The sequence below is a fragment of the Sarcophilus harrisii genome, chromosome 5 (genome assembly GCF_902635505.1).
Source record: "Sarcophilus harrisii chromosome 5, mSarHar1.11, whole genome shotgun sequence".
Lineage (NCBI taxonomy): Eukaryota > Metazoa > Chordata > Mammalia > Dasyuromorphia > Dasyuridae > Sarcophilus > Sarcophilus harrisii.
The window spans coordinates 6604591-6626520 of NC_045430.1; the positions used below are offsets into that span (position 1 = coordinate 6604591).

A 21930-nucleotide genomic window follows, 5' to 3' on the forward strand; every position below is an offset into this window, starting at 1 on the left:
TCAATCACGTGGCCAGTTCCCAATTATTCACTTCTTTTAGGATCCTGTGGTGAAGTTGTCTCATCTGGCAGCCACCTTGGAGGAAGAGAAGACCATTCTCCCTCTGAGCCCAATGTCTAGGCAGCTCATACCTGAGGAGAAGGAAAGTCATGGTACAAGGGCAACAGATGTGAGGGGAGGGTATCTGAGCCACAGGTGCCACCATCCTCACTTAGGAAAAAACTGTTTTTTTACCTTCTATCTGCTCCCACTTTTTCATTCTTGTTTTAATAGGAAAAGATCTTGGATTCAGACTCAGGAGATCTGGTTTCAAATTCTGACTAAAACTCACTGTCACTTTGAGAAAATCATTCACCCTCTGAGTCTCCAATTCTTATCTGTAAAGTAGAGTTAGTTATATATACTATTGCTGTAGTTGCCTTCAAAACTGTTTTTGAAGAAATTGCTTTGTAAACTTTAAAGTTACATAAATGTATTCTATTAGGACATATAAATTCCTTTGCCCATTCATAAACACAGAAAATTTAGGTAAACCGTGACATTTCTAAGAATTAACCATAGGTATGCAATGTCACATATATTCTGAGCAACTTGGCTAAATTTGGGAGTTAGAAAGGAGTGAATTTCATTAAAAATAAATATCCTTAATATAAAATTAAGGATGTTTGCCTATTAATTTGACGGATATATTTTTAAGGAATCTAAGAAGACAGTTGCCAAGTTTCCTCCCACAGTATCCCATACCAGATAGACTAAAAAGATGTGTGGAACAACAGCTGGATATATTAACTTTTCAACCATTGCTTGCAGAGGTAAGAAAAATGGGCACCTGTTTGCTAGTATCTCTCTCATCTGTCCTTTTTCACCTCCCACTAGACAGCCCCCTGAGACAGTGTTCATCTCTACTTGAATGTTCTGTACTGAACCTTTCTAGAACCTTTGTCAAAAGATTAGGCTTGGGGTGAAAATAATAGAAAGTTCTTCAGAACCCTTTAGTAACTATCCAAAGTGGAACTGCTTGAAAAGCTGCAAGACACTATCTCCTGTTAAGAGTGCATTTGAATAGTGACATCGCAGAATGACAATGAACAGTCTTTAAAATTGCACTCTTGTTTTCACTTATCTGTGGGACTTACTGTGTCTTGTTTTTCATGCACAGCATGACCCATTCCTTTGCTTTAGTGCTCACATTTTCTCCTAGTTTCTCCCCAGTTAAATTAATTCTGGCATCCTACGTTAGCATATCATGGAAAGTTGAATGATGTTTTAAATGATTATAACTCTCTTGGTTGGATTCTGCATTCTAAACAAGAGGTTCATGGATCCTCGTATAGGAGAATATATGAAGTAACTAATGCAAGAATGTAATTTGCTTGACCACCACCTGCAGGTATTAGGGGCATAATATCCCTGCAATCTGGAAAATCAGTGAAAAAGTTTTTGGTCCTCCCTTTGTAACATAGCAGTCTACATTTTTTTCTTTTTCTTTTATGGGGTGTTTACAGTATCTTATTATAAAATTTGGGTTGATATTATGTAATGTCAAACATATATATTGTACATTTCTGAGTTTCTAAGCTTTTCCTGTGTCATCTTCTGGCCTTCACATGTCTCTGGCTTCCAAAAACTTCTTCCCAAATTCTCATTTAATTTCTTATTCCAACCCACGATATATTGAAACTACAAGGGAGAAAGTTGAGATGTGAAAGGGATAATTGTATTTGGGGGGGTTTTGTTTCTTTATTGCAACTGGAGTATATGGTAAAGTGGGGAAGTAGATTTTTCTTCATTGAATAGCAGACTATGTGAAGGACCTTTGATTTCATCAGTATAGAGAATTCTCTCTACCAAAGCAGATGTACCCTCTGTGATTTTGGAGAGGAGATCTAGTCAATGTAAGCAGGACCTTTGCCTAAGTCACCCAGTACTCTCTCCACATACCATGCTATCTCTATAGTAGTAAGAATTGATTTTTAAAAATTTCTGATTCTCTTTAACATATTTAATAGCCCATTTATCAGACTTTGAGACACCAGTAATGCCCATCTTGCAAAATGACCCCAAAGCATTGAGCACTAGCAGGCATGGAGAGAAAAGAATACAGAAAAGGTGCAGTTTGATGTGTCCAGGCTCTGCTTCTTTGCCAGGATCCTTGTTTGTACACAAACAGTCTCTGGGAGTGTAAGAAGCAAAGCCTACACTGGGCTCCAGAAAGGAGCAGCCTCTAGAGAGGGAAGGGCCCATCAGGGTTGGGGAGCAGGGAAGATTGGATGCTGCCTCAGCCCAGGATATCCCACAGCATTACTGTTAGGGTTCTAAATGAGCAGGAGCAATATGGGTTGTGTTTAATATGCCAGATTTTTTTGAGCAGAGAGGGCTGGACTACATTTCAGAAAGAATTCCTAAATTTTTTATGGAGTGAATCTTGGGTTCTTTAAGGGTAATTAACCTTTAGTTGTTTTGGAATTCCTTATTACTTAACTGGGACAAATAACTAGGATACTACTAGATCTTTTCCCAAGCTGAATTCTGTGTTCATTTCAGCTGCTGAATATGTCCAACTACAAAGATAAATTTTCCACTCTGCTGTGGCTGGAGGAAATTCATGCAGAACTGGAAATCAGAGAATTCTATATGAGTGGAGTAATTTTGAAAAAGAATGGCAATTACTTAGTTTTGGAAGTTCCAGGACTAGCAGAGAGTCGCCCTTCTTTGTATGCAGGTAAGTATTGCACTTGTAGCATCTTGCTGTCGGGGAAGAGCAGAAATCAAAGGAGGAAAAGACACATTCATTTATTTGTTTGTTTGTTTTTATTATAGATTTTTATATACAAAGCATATGCATGGGTAATTTTTCAACATTGACCCTTGCAAAAACTTCTATTTCAACTTTTCCTCTCCTTCCCTCCACTCCCTCCCCTAGATGGAAGGTAATCCAATACATGTTAAATATGTTAAAGTATATGTTAAATCCTATATATATATATATATATATATATATATATATATATACACATACACATACACACACACACATATTTATACAGTTATCTTGTTCTACAAGAAAGATCGGATTTAGAAAGAGGGTAAAAATAACCTGAGAAGGAAAAACAAAAATGCAGGCAAACAATAACAGAGAGAGTGGAAATGTTATGTTGTGGTTCATACTCATTTCCCAGTGTTCTTTGTCTGGGTGTAGCTAGTTCTGTTCACTACAAATCAATTGGAACTGATTTGGATCCTCTCATTGCTAAAGAGAGCCATGTCCATCAGAATTGATCATCATATAGTATTGTTGTTGAAGTGTATAATCATTTCCTGGTTCTGTTCATTTCACTCAGCATCAGTTCATGTAAGTCTCTCCAAAACTTTCTGTTTTCATCCTGCTGGTCATTTCTTATAGAACAATAATATTCCATAACATTCATATGCCACAATTCATTCAGCCATTCTCCAATTGACGGGCATCCATTCATTTTCCAGTTTCTAGCCACTACGAAAAGGGTTGCCACAAACATTTTGGCACATACAGGTCCCTTTTTCTTCTTTAATATGTCTTTGAGATATAAGTCCAGTAGTAATACTACTGGGTCAAAGGGTATGCACGGTTTGATAACTTTTTGAGTATACTTCCAAATTGCTCTCCAGAATGATTAGATCCATTCATAGTTCCAGCAACAATGCATCAGTGTCCCAGTTTTCCTACATCCTATCCAACATTCGTCATTATCTGGAAAAGACACATTTTACTTTTAGCACTGGACGTAATCATTTCTGTCTTTTTCATCCAGGTAATAATTCCATTCCAGGCCTTGAATTCCACTGTTGTTTGCACTGTAGTGTATTTATTTTTAAAATGGTCTGACCTTCTGGAATCTCACTTCCTTGCCATCATCCTCCAGCCTCTATTAGCCTCCACTTCTGCTGCCTTGAATAACTGGCCCCCTCCAGCATTCTCAACTGTGGCTCCCCTCTAATCAGGCTCTAATCCTATTCCCTTCCCACTTTCCTATGTGTTTTCAGCCCTTCTGGTTTTCTCAATTCTGTCCTCTCTTGCCTCCATACCCCATTTTAACCTCATTTGTCAAGTCAGCAAATGTTTATTCAGTACTTACTGAGTGTGTGTGCTAGAAGTGTGGAGGAAGACCCAAAGTCTTGAGAAGGTGTGGGCCTGGACTTCATGGAACTCATATTTATACTAAATGGAGTATATTTGTACTAAATATTTTCAGGTGCCCCAGACCCAATGTTACATGATGAGTTCATTAGAATGTTGAAGAACAAACTTTTTTTGTTCAGACAAGCTATTGCAGTGGAGAGCTGGAGAAGGGTGTCTTTGGGAAGTAGAAGAACAGAAGTAGGTGAGGACGGCCAGAACCCAGGGAGCTGGCTGAGCTCCTGCCCCCAGGCTTTCTGAGCCACAGAACCGAAGTGCTGAGCCTCCAGGCTCACCGTCTTGGGCACAGGCAGTTAATTGGGGATTTGGGAAGTGCACGTTTAACATTCATGTGTGGAAATGAATTTTGTTTTCTTGACCAGGTGACAAAGTGATTTTAAAAAGCCAGGACTACAACGAGCATGTTATCGAGTACATTGGCTATGTGACTGAGGTGAGTCAGCCTGCAAAGGTGGCCAGAAAGGACTGTGAGTGAAGTGAGAGGTGGGATGATGTAGGAAATCAGGTACCTCTCAGCGAAGCTCCAGTCCTGTGAGCTTTGGGGCCCTCCCATCCTGGGTGCTTACAGGCCATTAAAACTCCCCAATGTTTCACAGACAAGGAGTCTCTAAATGTACCTTCCCCCCCCCCCTTGTACTGGAAAAGGTGATTTTCTGAAGCCACATGGAAAACTTGACCTATCTCTCTATTAAACTTCATTGTTTAGATTCTGGCTGGTTCTGCCCTAATTCTCTGACATGCATCGTGTTTATGTTTTATCCTGGAGGTAGCATGTGTTTAGTTTGCAGGTCATTTTTTGTTCTTTTGTGAACCCTGGGAAGATGCTTGCCTTGGATTGGAATCTCCTTCATCCATTTAAGTTGATGTTCTGAGTTTTCTCTTTTTAGTTTCGTTAGTGTGCACTGGATGGCAGGGTACTGGGGAACTGGGTCTGTCCTTTGAAGCCTTTGGGGCTACAGAGATGATGGGGTGTGTGGGGGTGGGGGTGGGTGTGGGTGTGTGCACGTGCACGTACACACATGCCAGGGGCCTTCCAGGGAGTGAAGGCAGGAGGGCACTGGGGACACCTAAGTGGCTGGGACTCAGTTTTAGGAGCCCCTGAAATCTGGCATCCTGCCAATCCCTCCTCATTTGTAGAGTTGACGTCCAAAATAGACCTGACAGGAGTCATCACGTCCCACCATCCCCCATTTTCTCATCTGTGAAACCTGAAGAGTTCCTATTCTCAATCACTCCCTCATAATATAGACATGAAGCCTGCAAGCTATCCACATGCTGATTATACCTCAGTATGTGTTTCTAACTGTTAAGCACCTACTGTGTACGGTCTAGGCTAGTCATCCAGAAGGAGGAGAGAAAGATGAGGGAGCCTGGCAGGGGCTGGTGCTGTGGAGGGGTGTACACTGCCAGACCCTGAAGGTCCAGAAGTGAATCCCTCAGGTTTGTTTGGTACTGCTGGGTGCTGGGCACCAGGGTTCTCAGTATCACAAACAAAGCAATCCTTGCTCTCTCATGGGGAAGGAACAAGCACCCATGTCTGAATCTGTAGGGCATAGATGTAAAGTGACAAGATACAAGTATACCCAAAGTGATTAAAAAAAAAAAAAAGTGGTGGAGGCTCAGGAAAGGCTTCATGCCCAACGTGGTACTTGGTGGTTTTTTAAAGGAAGAGAGGTAGACATGGAAGGGGGATGGCCGTTATTGACTTGGGGTGTTTGGGGCTATAACTCTTCCCTAATTTAAAAAAGAACCCATTATCATTCTTTTTATGAATGGGTTTGAGATTATAGTTCAGAACTATTCATCAGTTCAGTCCCCTCTTTTATTGAATGCTCACTGTGTGTTTCTAGGCTTTGAAAATATAAAGACAAAAAGCCAACTCAGCCCTGCCCTAAAGGAGTGGGTGTAATACCAGATTGGGTAGGAGTTGCTTCTCCATTTACCCTTTCCCAAATGTTGGGAGGGACTCAGGGACTTAGTCTTTAGTATCCAGTAGCAGCCATTTCTAAAGGCCAAAAACTCTATCCATCTCTCTCTCCCCACCCCCATTGGTATTTTTCTTAAAATACAGTAAGATGAGCACTCTTTTCTATTTTTCAGTTTAAAACATTTGCATTATCTCTAAGATTTGTAATGTCAGACCATCAGACCAAAGGAAACTCCAGCTTTTTTGTCTCCATTCCCAATTTTTTCTTGTCTCCTCTTTGGAGTAGATTTTTGGCAGTTTTGATTTTTGCCCACAGAGAACATGATGCTGACCTGTGTTACCCAGACAAGGAATCAGCAAGCAAAGCTCATTAGCATTTGACTACCTGCTTCTCTGTTAATTTATTGGGATGGTCATTGATTCATTTACATTATCATAAATTAAATTTTAGCTTCAGTTCTTAGAACAAATTCAAACCAATAGCTTTTGATATTATTTGATTATGCCATAAAAATTCTACCACATGAAACTTAATCTAAATATATTGTCTGTTACTTTTTAAGATTCATGAAGAAGATGTAACCCTTAAACTCAATCCCGAGTTTGAAGAAGCTTATAACTTTGAACCGATGGACGTTGAGTTTACCTTCAATCGGTAAATGTTTCATAGAAACACTGAAAGTTTTCCTTTCACTTCCAGGGTGTTCTTGCTCTTTTCCCATTTCTTTAGTAAAGTTGCCTAAAGTTGAACTTAGAGAAAAGTTTAAATGAAGACATTAGGGGAGGAACTTTATGATCCCAATCACTGCCAATCTAATGTGGTAGAGGTTAAGGCATCCCCTCTGGGAGCTTCCATACCTTCACAGCTTGTGATAGGGCCAGGTTTTTCCCTGAAGTATTTCCAGAGTTCAGGAATTTTTTTGGTTATGGCCTCAGGAGTTCCCAACCACTATTTTATAGCATCTAGTTAAATTAATCCTCAAAAGGAGCTATGCAAGTTTTAAAAGATTCAGAAAATGGCAAGTGTCTCTCCTTGAACATTGAAGCTATCCATCTGCCATTTTTTACCGGGCAAGGGTAAGGGTGTAAGGGGAGAGGGGAGAGAGAGAGCAAGGTCTCCTTTAGTGTGGCTGAAGGACCTGGTCTCAAGTCTGTGACTCAGCCCATCTGTTGACCCAGATCCAGACCAGTAACCTCAGAGTGCCCTGTGCAGCTCTAAGGAGCTCGGATTTACTTGGAAAGCTGGTACTGATCTGTGTGGGGCAGGGGACCTTTCCTGGAATCTCTTTGAGGATAGGTCCAAGGCAAAAATTAAACTCTTATCAGATTTAAAATCTTTGATGTTTGCAACAAAGGTAGGGCTAAAATTCTTTTTGTGTCATCTACAAAAAAATGGTTTGCTAAGCAGTCTGCCAATAACATAACTGAGATCTGGGGTGTTGTGTTTACATCTGTCCATCAGCACCTAAAATAATGTGTTCTAAAGACTTTGTCAGCATGAGGTTCGCTAATGGCAAGACTAGTTCCATGGACTCTCTGTAAATGAAGTTTTATATGTAGGTGACCCCATACCTTGCTGCACCTAGCTTCCATCAGCCTTTTTCCCAATCCCAGAGCAAACTCTTTAGTTGGGCCTCCTCCAAAGTGCTCACTCCAGCCGTTTCTTTTCTTCCTAAAAAATAAAACTACTGTTTTCTAGAGGTAGCCTACGTCTTACAGGAATGATGGTGTCTCGGCAAAGTGATTGGCACTGTCTTTAGGCTACTGAGAACCACACTGTCCTCTTCTAGAGGGTCTGCCCTCATCCTACCTTCCCCCCCCCCCCAGAAGTCTGGGGTCACTAAAGTGATTGGCAGGGGGCAGCTTAGGAGGTGCAAGAATCCAGGACTTCGCATTATTCTCAACATGCATCTGTCTGGTCCTGTCTCATCCTTCTTCCACATGTAGATGAGGGAACAGTGAAACAAGACTCACTGATCAGTTGGGTGTGCCTCCACTATAGGTCACAACTGCCCACACAGGGATTTCTTTTATCATCTAAATGTAAACTGTTAAGTTAAAAAAAACAAAACAGAACTCCACATCCATATGAACCAGGACCCACTTCCCTGAGGGAGGGAGGAGTGCCCTTGCTTCCTGCCCAATGAGGTACTTATACTCTAAAGAATCCTTGAATTGGGGGATTGCACATGTAAAGGGAAATCATTCAGCAGTGCCCTAATAATTTTCTGTTCTCTCCTTTGTGATAGAACAACCAGCAGAAGATGTCACTTTGCCGTTGAGCAGGCAATACACCTGGGTGAAAAAGGTCAGACTGCAGGGTTGAGAAGGTGTCCTATCCCTACTCCCTCCTGTACTGTTTCTTCTGTTTCTGTGGAGTCTTAGATGTGAGCAATTTTTAAATGTTTCCTGAAAAATATGAAATTTTGAAAAAAAAAATGGCGATTAAACCACTTGATATCTATATTTTAAACTTTATTTTCCAAGATATTTCAATCTTACTCAGCAAATGTTAGTGCAGGGTGGGGAGGGAAATGCAACTACTCTGTTTTCTCCTTTCCCCTTTTGTTGTTGTGTGTTGATGGGCCAGAACTTACAATTTCCTGTCTCCCTTTTTTTTATTTTAAAAACTACAGTATTGTTTCCAGAAAGTATCATTTTACAGTCTCCACAAGTTTCTGGGACTTGGAACTATTTGCAAGATACTGGTAATGATGAACAGGCTGCTCTTAAACAAGGAAATAAGGTAATCTTTTAGTGACTTTTAGTTTATAGTTAGGAAGTGATTGTAGATTTCATTTATTAATTGGCACTGTGCGGGAGAAAAAGAAAGTCTCCTTTGAGAGAATGGATCTTGACATGAAATGGTTCTTTTCCTGGCCCATGTTTGTCTGCATCCAGCTCAAGATCAGAAACCGGCTAAAGGCTCAGAGTTCTGATTGTGGCTGTCAGAATTAGCAGTGGGTGATGGGAGGTTCATCTCATTCTTCTAAAAGGGAGGATCTTTCTCCCGCTTGTATCTTTCTTTGAGTCACCAGCCCTAACACAGAGCCTGTTATATTTGTTGGTAGTCATTGATTAATTGATTCATTGATTATCAGCAATGTCAATGAATGGAGATGAACTCTCCCCAGAGCCCTAAGCTGCAATCCCCTCCCCATCCCTTCCACACATACACAAGGATGCAGACACAGCCTCCCTGGGTCCCAAAACTCCCTGTTACAGCTGTCTTGCTTCAAGCTTTTCTTGGTCATTCATGGAAGGAACAGATTATGTCAATTTTGCCAAGTAAACCTCTATTCAAGCCCCTATCTGGAAAGATAAAGTCCCAGTTCATTGGGAGTGCTGCAGAGGGAAAAATGCAAGGGCTTGGGTGTTAGTGGAGCCTGTTCCATAGTGGGAGTGGCAGGCCTGGGCAGCCACCAGGCATGGGACTTTGCTCTTGTAGCCTCAAGGCGGAGGAGGCAGGGCCCTGGCTGTTTTGGGAAGGATCTGTTGGGATGTTCAGTTTGAGTAATGCCTTTTCTTGTGTCCACACCACTTTATAGTACTTTGTGTGGGGAGGAGTGGTGACAGCCTCTGTGCTGGCTGACAACTTTGCTGTGGTTATGCATTGTGGTTCAGAGGGTTGTTCCCTGGGAAAGAACAGGCCACATTTTCATGCAGTACAAACTTGGTGGGGGAGGTTTTCTAACCTTTCTAGCATATAAGCATCTGATGGAAAATCTTTTTTCCAGAATAAGAAGAAATCAAAGGAGCACACGACTAAGAAAAGAGGAGCCAATTCCATCCATGATGTGGTGACATTTGCCACACAGACAAGTAATTTCTGTGTATTAGAATATTGGCTGAGGGGGTGAGGTCTGCAGGGTCAGTCAGAGGCAGGAGAAAGCTGGTGTCCCCTGGGCTTCATCATCCTCGGGGTGGCGTTTCTAGCCGGCCATCCAGCTCAAGCTAAGCATTCCCCCAGAGCTCCCAGACTCAGGAAGCTGAGCCTTTTGTTCTCCAGCCAGTCGGTTAGAGGAATCTTCCCAATCTTGCCCCCAGCTTTCTGTAACTTTCCACCATTGTTCCTAATTCTGTCAGCCCTTCACATGTTTATAGAACTCTCGTGTCCACCTGAAATCCTCTGCTCTCTGAGATATCGATAGCCCTCCTGTTCCAGTCACTCTTCTCTAGACATACTTGATTCTGTCCCTTCTAAAATGGGACCCTGAGAACTGAACCCGGCCTTGTGAGTAGCTCTACCTCCTCCTCCAAGGATAGATTTTAGAATTTTTCCAGGAATCAGAATCAAGCTCACTGCTTAGATTTTGTACAGGAGACAATTTTCTTTAAAAATTGAGACTTTGTTTGCCTTTCTTTAATCCAGTGGTCCTTCTCATCTTGTCTTTCAGAGGACCCTGGCAGTGGTTGAGCAGTCCCAACCACTCATTCTTTTAGTACCTGAGGGATGTAGTGTTGGGCCAGGTCAGACAATTGAGGATGGCCTACTCTTCTCCTCTGGATCCCCCTCATTGTAGCCATTTTTGTCAGATGTCATTCTCCTCTGCCATGAAGGGAGCAAGATGCCAGCCAAGCAAGCAGTATTGCCTAATCTCATGTACCTTTTGTGTTCCCCCTGTTCTCTGCTCTTGGTCTCTTTCTCTCTTCATCTTTTACAAATCTCAGCTCGCACTCTATGTTTACAAAAGTCTTCAAGCAGTTCCCACTTTTCATCTTCACTGGAATTCTTTTCCTTTGTGTCTTAAGCATTTTGTGTTTGAGTTTCCCATCTCCATCTGGGCCGTCCCAACTCTGAGCAAATACCCATTGCATGCGTTTTCCTATGCCCCCAATGAAGTATGTTCCCCCAGAAGATGGGGACCGTGGTCAGCTGTGCCCAGCTTTTCTCTTCCTCATACTCTTTTCTACCAATTCACAACCAGTTTCTCTCAGTGAAAATCAGATCCAGGATAGAATTTCCCTTTGTGGGTTACTCTGCTTGATAAAGGATGAAATTATCATTAAGGGAAGTCAAGTTATTTGTTCCTTTGCTTTTGGAAATGGGAGTGTTCCAACAGATGTATGTAAAATGGAAGGCCCCCCATTGTTGTCACTCTTCTGCATCCAAGCCCCTGACCTATTAGTGGAACTTAAATTCCTTCTCTCTTTCATCCTTGGCTCGGGCAGCCTTTGATGCTTCCTTGTGTTCTTCACCACAATTCAATCACATCTCTGCTTTTTCGATGCTACCCCACCCATACCCTTTTAGCCCTTGTGTTGCTTTTAAATAAGGCGACCGAAACTAGAGACATTCCCATCATTCTTAGTCTTAGTGCTATTTATCAACTAAAGTGTGTCTTCTGGTATTAGGCTCACTAACACATCGTTCCCTAAATCTGAGCATTTCAGTGAGGGAAGTTTTATCGCCAACTGCTTTCTTGAGTTTGAGTTCTTGTGGCTATCCCCATTGTTGTTCTTCCTGCGTGGTGACTACTTTCAGAGATTATCCAGCATGGACTGTGCATAGGTAGTCAGTCTTCTCCACTCCCGAGGTTGTTTGCAGAAGGAGAGTTCTGATACATTCTCAGCAGCGTCTCTCTACATAATCCCTGTTCTAAAAATGCAAGTTCTCCACTTCCCACATCAATTTGTCTCTTCTTGCCTTGAGAGATCAGCAGTGAAGAAGATACATCCCACATCCCTGTGCTTTTTGGCTTCGTACCCAAGATTTTGCATTCTCTAGCATGCTTCCTAGGCTATTCCTGCTAGTATTTGTGCCTGCATAAATCCCCAGTAGTTAGATTCATAGTATTAGATTCATCCATTTTGGGAAGTCTTGAAAAGTTCTCCATTATGTCCTGATGGCATGACAGAAAGATGAGATTTCCCTATCAAAATAGGCAACAAGTCAGCACTTAAGTATATAGAATGTACCAGACAGTGTCCCAGGCAAAAATAAGGGAATCCGCATTTAAGGAGTTTGCACTTAACTGGAGAAACACGTTTGCATAAGTAAACGCATGATCTATATAGCTGGGTGGGTGTTGATACACAGTAAATAAACAGCATTTTCAGCCTGAGAAGTGAGAGAACACAAGGGGAAGACTACTACCTGGGGGAAGATGGAAGGTCCCCCAGGATCTTAGTCTATAATTAGAAGGGCTCTGTGATCCTTTATTAAACAGAGACAATATTGAAATTAAGTAATTTGCCCAAAATCCCCTAAGTGCCAAAACCAGCATTTGAATCCAAGTCTTCTTGACAACAAATCCGGTTTTCTATCTGAAGGAAGTAGCATTAGGGCTCAGCCTTGAAGAGGAGAACTAAGGTTTCCGAGAGACTGAGGTCAGGAAAGAGAATGGTCCAGGAGGTAGGACCTCCAGGTTCTACCTGGAGCCAAGCCAAGTTGTTGTTGGGTATAGAAGAGTTCAGTGTGGCTGAAGGGTAGGTTGGTATGTGAGGGCTAAAAATGGTCCCCAGAGTTGGAGGGATGAACTCATGCCATTTAGAGTAGGGCATCCAATGCCAAGCAGGAGTTTATATTTTCTCCTAGAGATAAGGGAGTGACATGGCACATAGTAGGTGCTTAGAAAATGCTTGTTGAGTGACTTAAGTGATCTTTAACTGGTTTTAGACTATCATAGTATCTGATCATCCCAGTATCTCAGTGAATAAATCACTATTTTCCTTTCAAAATCGTCTTTACCTACCTCACAGAAGCCTCAACCCATCTGGGGCATTGCTGGGGCAAGGAGGGTTGCCCTCATTACTGTCATATAGTATTATTGTTCACTCTCAGTGGTTGGACAAGATCATGTCATCCTATGTTCCGAACACTCACTGGGGACTTAGGGATTTCTCATGTCATCAATGGGGAAAAGGTTTTCAACAGGTTTTTACTTTTATTTCTAACTATTAAAATGGGCTGTGGTATATAGTTTTTTCTACATAAGGCTATTATGGAGGTTGAAAATTGGATTCAGTTGTTTGCCCTCTATATGAACCTTTGTTTTTATGCCTTGAGTACACAGTGAATGGAGTACAGACCTCGAAATCGAAAGAGCGCGAATTTTTCAATCCAGTTCTAAATGAAAAGCAGAAATTGGCAGTTAGAAGAATCTTAAGTGGTGACTGCCGGCCAATCCCATACATTCTTTTTGGACCTCCAGGAACTGGAAAGACAGTTACCATAATAGAAGCTGTTTTACAGGTAATTATCACTAGCAAACAGACTACAGGATGCTCCTTAGAAGCACAAGCTGGCAAAATCTCAGTGAAGATTGTAGAAGGAAGAGATGACTTAAGGCTGAAGCCCAGCCCTTGAGATGTCCAGAGTCAGCAAGCTTGCAGTTGGCTACTGTTCATTAAGTACGAAGATGCATCATTCTGCAGCCGGCCTATTTTTTAAAATTTAAATGGTTTTTAAATGGGTTGATGGCATTTAAGAGTCATATTTCCTATCCTTGAGAAGATGCTTCATTTTCTGAATTGTAAAGTATTCAATCATAGTGTAGCAGAAATTTGCCTCCAGAAGAAATTCTTCTTAAAGTAAGACTTGGCCTTTGTCACCAGGCTGCAAAAAACATTGGGTTTTTAAAAAAAATTTTTTTAATGAGTTCGTTGAGTTAATTGAGCTTTCTCCTGGAGAGGAAAGCCACTTTGTACCTCATTCCTTAGCTGTGTTATGGCAGAGTAGGCAGGGAGGACAGTTTGATTTTAAATTTAGGAAAATGGGTGAAGAGAGATTACAGGCTTTTCCAAGGGGCTGAAACAACTAAATAGTGAGAAAAGATTTGAGAAAAAGGCTCTTCCTACCTTTAAATCAATTAAATGTCCAAATTTTATATTTAAAAGTTAGTGAGTTTTGTAGATTTTTTTTTTAATCTGGTGATATATTGAGGGAAAGTGTGGCTTCCATCTCTCTTTGGCCTTCTTGTCTGTGACACAGATTCATTCTACTTTACCGGACAGTCGAATTCTGGTCTGTGCCCCGTCCAACAGCGCCACTGATCTCGTTTGCATGCGGCTGCATGAGAGCAAAGTGCTTGCCCCAGGAACCATGGTGAGAGTGAATGCCACCTGCAGATTTGAGGAGGTAATTTTTTATAGTGTGTGGAATTTAACCTTCCTCTTTTCCCCACCACAGAGTCCATGTGTCTGGAGTGTGGGCCATAAATGCGAATGAACTTGTGTTTGAGCCCTGCAGGACTGTCTCCTACTTCACAAAAGTCCTCACTCCAGAACTTCCAGTTAATTCCAAGAACGCCATGTCCTGCCTCCTTTTCATGCTCAGAGGTCTCCATGATGTCTGTATCCCTTATGCCCTACAGCTTAACTTTTACTTTCCCCCTCCTACACCTGAGCTCAACCACCATTGCTGTGACCAGCGTTCCCCCTTCAAGTTACTTTTCTTTGTGCTTTTCTCCATTCCCCCATCTTTCCCCACAGGAAACTACTTCCTTATCAGTCCCCCTAAGAGTTAGAATTTACCTCTTCTGCCTTATGAGACACTTGCCTGTATACTTGATTTCACCTCATGCCCAGTAAAGTGAAAGCCTTTAAGGGCAAGAATTGTGTATTATCTGTCTTTGCAACCCAGTAGCACCAAGCTCAGGGTCTCATATATAATTTATTGTTGTCTGACTCTCCATGCCCCCATTTGGGGTTTTCTTGGAAGAGATTCTAGAGTGGTTGGCCATTTCCTTCTCTACCTTATTTTACAGATGAGGAAACTAAGGCAAACAAGGTTAAGTAACATGCCCAGGGTCACACAGCTAAGAAGTGTCTAGACCAGATTTGAACTCAGGAAGATGGGACAGTCTTTCTGACTCCAGGTCCGGCTCTCTGTGCACTGTGGTACCATCTTACTGCCCCCTCATTTGTAACAGTGAATTAAAACTACAGACAAGAGGATGACATGGATCTCAGTAGGAAACCGAGAAAGGGTTCAACTCAGTTCAGCAGACAATAGGCATTGTCCTCAAGGAACTTAATAAAAATAAATGTGGAACATTTGTTTCTTGATTTGATGATGTCTTTATATCTCTCTCATGAACTAAAATGTAAGAATTGAGGAACAACTTTTGGGTTTGAAAGTGATGATCTGAGCAGCGGGGCCACAAGCCAGCATTGCGTGGGGCTTGTGCCGACAGACCCCAGAAGTTCTAGAACAGGAGCCTGGTGGGCCTCCAGCAATGAATCCAGCCTCCCTGCAATGGAGTAAGGCAGGGACAGCAAGAAAAAGCTGGGCGTGTAGAGGACTGGAAGGTTCAGCAGGCTTTGTCAGTCTTGGCACATTTGATTCTCACAAAAATCTTGGGAAGCCAGGACGTATATTATCTCTATTCTTACAGACAAGGAGACTGAAGCAAATAGAGGTTAAGTGGCTTGCCTGTGGCCACATCAGTAATCAGTGTCTGAGGTGGGATTTGAATTAAGATCTCCTGAATCCAGGTCTGTTATTTTCTTGTGCCCCTAAGGGTCCTCATTTCCTCCAAAGCCATAGCTCATGAGTGTTACTGATAGATGTCTTTCTGTTATGTAGCCAGAGGACAAGATCAGTTCACATCAAAGTAATGGTGAGAGAACAGTAAGAAAAGTAGCCAGAAAAGGTTTCCTCCCATAAATCTGCGGGTCACTCAGTGAGAGGAATGGACATTCCCAGAAAACATGCACATGTAGGAAGCATGGCCAGGTCCTCCTCAGGAAGAGGCAAGTTATGTGTCTCTTGCTTAAGAGTTGTGCTTGTTTTCTGAAGATTTCACTGCCCTGTCTCCACTGGGCTTTTCCCCCCGGTCATCACTCTACAAAGCATATAATATTGAGCATCTCTCTCTCTCCTTCCAGCTTCTGGCTTCAGTTTGGAGTTCTCAGCAGAAGTGCTCCCTCTTCCTCATGAGAAGAGGAATGGTGTTAGATTAGAGCCCAAAGGCTTCAGCTTCTGGGGGTTTTAGGTAAGCAGGCCCTTCCTTCACCCATATCAGACTAGCTTCAAACCCTTGTCTGCTTTTCTTCCTGTTAGCTCAGGAAGATCTGTCACCTTCCATTGCTTTAGATATAGTTGGATTTTTTTTTCTCCAGAAGAAGAAAGAAGGGTCTCCAGGACCCTAGGTCTTTTGAATTACAGAAAACACAAAGTAAAGGCATTTCATGTCTTTGAATTTTGCCTTTCTGCTCATCAGGAATATTTTCTTTGCCCCAAGTCTATGTGACTTTAAGTAAGAATATCCTTATTATGTTTGCTTAATTCCCAAATTGAGATCCTGTTCCCCAAACCCATTTCAGGTGAGCTCTCTGTTAAAAGGGAAGGGGAAGGATAAAGAACAAACTCCTCAAGTCAAGTTATGTCAGGATCTCTCCCTCTGGTACGGTCCTTTGTTCTAAATTCTCAATTTTTTGTATTGTATGGACAATAATAAGCCCTTTTGTAGTCTTCTTTAGGAAGTAGATTTTAGTTAGACAAATGAGACTTTTGACCATCAGGGTGATATAAAATATTGGTATTTGTTTCCTAAGGAAATCTCCTTCCTAAGGAGCAATTGTGCAATTTCCATCACTGGATTTCTTTGCAAAGCCACATGTTATAGATGATTCATACGTTCAGTGAAGTTAAGCAACTGCCTCCCTATCATGTATGTCCAGTGCTCTGGGTTATACTTGAGACCCCCCACTTCTCAAAACAGCAGAATGGCTAATGCAGATAAGGAGGGCCAGACCCCATCTCAGTAAGCGTGTGGCCTTCACCCAGAGCTTACCAGTCTTGTCCCATTCAGACAGTTCAGTGCACAGCTCTGGGGCCACACATGCTAGCTTTGTAAACACGAGGGTGTTCCTGCTGGGATGCAATGCTTAGGTCAGGGAGTTGTCTCAGGAGCAGCTTCTCCTCTTCCATGGGTGGCATGGAGTCAGGAGATCGTTCCCTAGTGCACATGGAGTTTCCTTGATGTTTGTTTAGCTAGTCTTTACTAGTTTTGTCTTTTCATTTGCATTACACTGATCGGCACTAGATCTAGAGTCAGATACACTAGTGGTGAGGCCCCAGACGGGCAACTTAACCATATTTAACTTGCTTCTTCATCTGTGAAATGGAGTCCTAAGAGCCCCTTCCTCCCAAGCTTATGGGGACCAAATTTGATGGATGGAAAGCTCCAAGCTAAAGAAATGTTGGCTGTCATTGTTATGGTTTTTACAAAATTAAAAAGGAGCTTGAGATGAAGGTTTGAGCTATGGAGATTTAAAGCCATACTGCTCTAAAGAATACTTGAAACCTTCAGATAGCATGTAGAGGGGCCCCAGGCTACATTATTTCTGTTTACAGGCTACATGTTCCAGAAAAATGGAAGGTCATTGAAGTCCCATATACCCAGTACTTTACACAGTGTAGAAACTGTATGTACCCATTAGATTTCCTACTTGTTTTCTCTTCCCATTCTCCTATGATCAGTCCTCTCAACTGTAAACAAGCCAATTATCCTTTGGACACAAATACCCCCATTCTCAGGACAGTTTTCAGGATGCCTAGCATCAACCCAAGGTCTACCTGTTCTTGCCCCTCTGTAGGCCTGAGGAACCAGTAACAGTTTCGCGCTCATCAAGCATTAAGAGTCAGCATTTTAAAGTGCCTACTACCTGCTGGGCATCATGCTAGATTTGGGGAATAAAAAGACAAAAATTAAACTATCACTACTCTCAAAGAGCTAATTGTAAAGCTGTTCACTCTTTTCTCAGAGAACTGTAACATTCTAAACTCTTAGAAATCTCATCAAACTTGGGCTCTGATTTAAAATCATTTAAACTACATTCTGTTCTGTATGTATTTACTAAAAACGTCATATGCAGGATGTTACCTTAGTAAACTTAGATTCTAATGGGGGATGCAGCATAGACAAGTAAATAAAATGCCTACACTAAGTGGATGTGATAATTGGAAGAGTGAGACCTCTACTAATCTGGTGGAGCCAAGCAAGGCCTCATGTGAAAAATGTACGTGCACTGGGCTGTAAGATAAACTGAGGAGCCTGAGAGGTGGAGAATGTGGAGCGGGGCTGTTGCAGCTATGGAAGACCACCCTTCAAAGGCCAGAAGGCAGGAGATGCCATACCCGCAGCAGCAGACTGGTTGGCTTTTGAGAGTGAGTAAAGGGAAGGAACCTGAACTCAGCCTGGGCCAGATGGTTGCCATGTACTCGAAACAGTCACCTCATCAGCTCTGGGCTCAGAAATACCATGTTCTGTGGATAAGGGATCAGTGTGAGATGAAAAGTAGGTTAGACAAGGCCAATGTTGCAAGCTTGGGGTAGGGGGCTGGGGCTAAGGCAGCAGGCAGGAGCGCTGCTCTAAGGGGGAAGGACTGGAAAGGGCCTAGCCCAGGGTAGAATGTCTTTGAAGCCAGGAGGGGCCTACCCAGGAGGCTTGTGATGAGCAAAAATAGCAGGGGTCTGGGACAGAAGTGGGCTTGATGACTTCATCCACACCCAGGACTTCAGGCATCCTCCACAGGTGCTTCTTGAGTCTGATCTAGTGTCTCCCCTGAGCATCAATCCTGCACAATTTGACGTTGCTCCCTCGGTGGTTATCAGGAAGCATTTATTAAGCACCATGTGTCGGGCACTCTGCTGATCCCTAGAAATAGAAATCTAAGCATAAAAGTGGTTCCTGTCCTTGCGGAGCTTACATTTTTAGTAGAGAAAGGGACCCCTAAAGAAATGGGGGAGACCCAGCTAAGCAGGGCCGGGCACATGTAGTCCTGTGGGTGTAGGGATGCAGTATAGTCTGGAAAGGAATGAAATGTGAAGGTATCCTCAGCAGAAGGCATAATTAATCCCCAAACCTATTCCTTTTCTGTATTCCACTAATGTGTCTCCTTTCAGTGGTTCAGTTCCTTCACAATCAGTTCCTACCCTTCCTTCTAATTTTATGTTGTATTGTGTTCCTCTTATGCATTTGATTATTGAACATTTATCAAGCACCTGTTATGCACCAGGCGGTAGAAACAGAGAGGAAAAGACCCTGTCCTTGAGGAGCTTACTATCTAATGAGGGGACAGCATGCAAATATATACAAAGCAATCTCTGTACAGACTAATTAGAAAGTATTAACAAACAAAAGGAATTGGGGTTAGCAAAGGCTTCAAGGAGTTTTAGTTAAGACTGAAAGGAAGCCAGGGAGGCAGAGCATTCCGGGCCTGGGGGACAGCCTGGTTAGGAGGTGAAGGCTCTTGTTCATGGAACAGCCAGGACGTGGGGGTCCTGAGTATGTGGTAGGGAATGAAGGGTCCGAAGACAGACTTGTCACTCAGCTGCTCTGCTTGTTTCCCCCCCATCCCCATCCTCTACATCTGGCCCTCCCTCCTCTCTCCTGCATTGATGAGGGGGAGCAGAAAAAGGCACTCAAGCAGTGTGTAAAGAAACCGGTTGGTGTGTTTATAGAACAGCTTGTGCATGTGTACTTTTGTTTTCACAGACCATTAGTGACACTGTCAGACTCTACTGCAAAGATGGGGAAGATGTCTGGAAGGCGTCTCGCTACCGAATTATCATCACCACGTGCAGCAGCTCTGGATTGTTCTACCAGATTGGAGTGAGGTATCTAAAATACATGCAGCTTATGGGGATCATTGGCATTTTGCAGGGAATGCCCCACGAGGTACCAAGAGACACGAAAAAAAAGACCTCAAAAATGTTAGGGTAGCATCTCCCCTCCTGGGGAAGGGCCTAGCTGCCTGTGGCAAGAGCCAGCAGAGCCATGGCAGGCAGCACTGTGCCAGGTGTGAGTACTCACGCAACAATCCTGCCCTCAAGGAATTGAGAATTGCTGGTTTCTGGGCAAGGGCTTTTCTAGGACTGGTTGGGGTATTGTCAGTGCCCACCTTGGCTGCCTCACTTCTTTTGGCCTTCTTGCTCCCAACATTCCTCCCCTCATGTTGGGGCTTCCAGTAAAAGACTGGTGGGGGCAATATCAGTAGAACAACCCACCTCTCGCCTGGGCTTCTACAGAGGTCACCAAAGAGTAGCCAGCCAAATCGTGATGGAGTTACCCAGAAAGGGACTGAAGTAGGTGTCTTCACCCAATCCAGGACTGCTCCGAAAGGATCCTGGCCAGAAAAGCCAGAGTGGGCACCGTACCTGGAAGCCCACATGGAGAGATACTGTTCAAGAGCTCCAAGGCATAGTGCAGGTCTGAGCTGATGCCACAGCAGGGGGATTCGAGGGGTGACACCTGCGGAGCTCTAGAGGGCCAGGGATACCGCACTTCAGAAATGGCGGCCAGCAGAAGACCAACCAAGCAGAGAAAGCTCGTGGTAGCTATGGGCAAGGCCTCATTTAAAAATGGCTTGGCCACAACGTCTATGGGAGTTCTTAGAAGAGAGCAAATAAGAGCGTTGCAGTAATAAATAGAAAAGCTCTAGAGAAAAGAAGCATAAAGAGAATTAAACAGAATAAAAAGGATTCAAACCCTCCGAATGTTATGAGCCGGCCTGAGTCATCCTGGTACTTTGTTGGTTCAGATTTAGTACCAGCACAGGATGAGGTACTTATGGATCATCCAGCAGCTGACAAAAGGAGGTTTGCTTAATCTATGAGGATATTCTAGCACTGACTTCACTTGAGTAGATGCAGTCCCCATCTCTGAATGAAAATACATCTGGTCAGAGGGCAGAGAGTAGCAGCTCTCAAGTTCTTAGGACATGCTCCAACGGTGAAAGGCCCAGACTCCATATTGGTGGACCTTCTTATGTCCTTGGGTGATTAGCAAGACATTTCTAGATAGCTAGATGGAAAGCCTCCGAGGTGCCTGAACCATCCAGAGTCAGACACCTCAGACAATACGCGGTCCCTGGTTGTGTCATTCTGTTAATTCAGATGATGCAGTATGTGACGAACCTTTGCCAGAGGTTCCATCTGTGTTTGTGCTCTGATGTTCCTGGTGTTCCTCCTGCCCCTTGAGTTTCAGGAGGCCCACTGCCTACTCAGAGGACTGAGGAAAAGCCTAGAATTTCTGGATTTTATTCTCTACTTTTTTTCATTTATCCATTGGTTTCTTTCTTTTATGCTTGCTCTTACAGAGAGGCTGTTAAAAATTTTAGTTAGTGTCTTTCTGTGACTGTTTTTGCCTTTTTAAAAACTTTGCTCTTTTTTGTTCTAGTAAGAAAAAACTAGAGCTATGCTTGTCACTAAACTGCATTCCCTTTGACCCCATGATACCACTGCTGGGTGCACACCCCAGAAAGATCAGAGAATTATCAAAAAGAGCCAAGTGTCTGACAATATTTATGATATTTGGTAACAACTGAAAACTTGTCTGTTGGTGAATGACTGAACAAATTGTATTGATATGATTTTATACCGTAAGAAATGATGGAAAAAAAAACAAACAAACTGAGAAACTGGGAAAGATCTATTTGAACTGATGCAGAGAGACATGGGCAGAAGCCCAAGTGATAATTTATTCAGAGACCACAACACTGTATACAAGAAAGGATTTTGACTTGATTGATTAATGCAAAAACCAGAGTGCCAGAAGACCAAGGAGGAAACGTGCTCCTGCCCTTCTGATGGGGAGGATGGATTCAAGGGGCAGACTGAGACAAACCCGTTAGTCATTGCCCACAATCTGTTTTGATTGACTCTGAGGATGCATCTCAGTGAAAGGAGTTTGGGGGAGCTTTGTTTAATTTGGAGCAGGAGAAGGAAACAATCGATTGATAGTGATGCTTGAAGGAAGGTGTTTGAAACAGGAGAAAACAAGAAAATTCAGAGAAGACAAGATAGCTTGAAAATTAAGTTGCTGAATTTGTTAGTTTTTAAAATAAAGTAAAATATAATTTACATTATAGAAATTCA

At 42.7% G+C, this 21930-nt stretch overlaps 1 protein-coding gene across 4 annotated transcripts in view; it reads left to right on the top strand.

Annotated features, from left to right (window-relative positions):
* Positions 1–21930, top strand: part of MOV10L1 (Mov10 like RISC complex RNA helicase 1) — a 62268-nt gene that overhangs the window by 19512 nt on the left and 20826 nt on the right. For all 4 annotated transcript variants that reach the window (XM_031939275.1, XM_031939273.1, XM_031939274.1 and 1 more), the window contains exons 10-19: positions 698–812; positions 2545–2722; positions 4540–4610; positions 6668–6759; positions 8354–8412; positions 8741–8850; positions 9842–9926; positions 13121–13299; positions 14038–14184; positions 19550–19671. In XM_031939275.1, the coding sequence (XP_031795135.1) occupies positions 698–812; positions 2545–2722; positions 4540–4610; positions 6668–6759; positions 8354–8412; positions 8741–8850; positions 9842–9926; positions 13121–13299; positions 14038–14184; positions 19550–19671 (1158 nt within the window). The remainder of the gene's footprint in view (positions 1–697; positions 813–2544; positions 2723–4539; positions 4611–6667; positions 6760–8353; positions 8413–8740; positions 8851–9841; positions 9927–13120; positions 13300–14037; positions 14185–19549; positions 19672–21930) is intronic.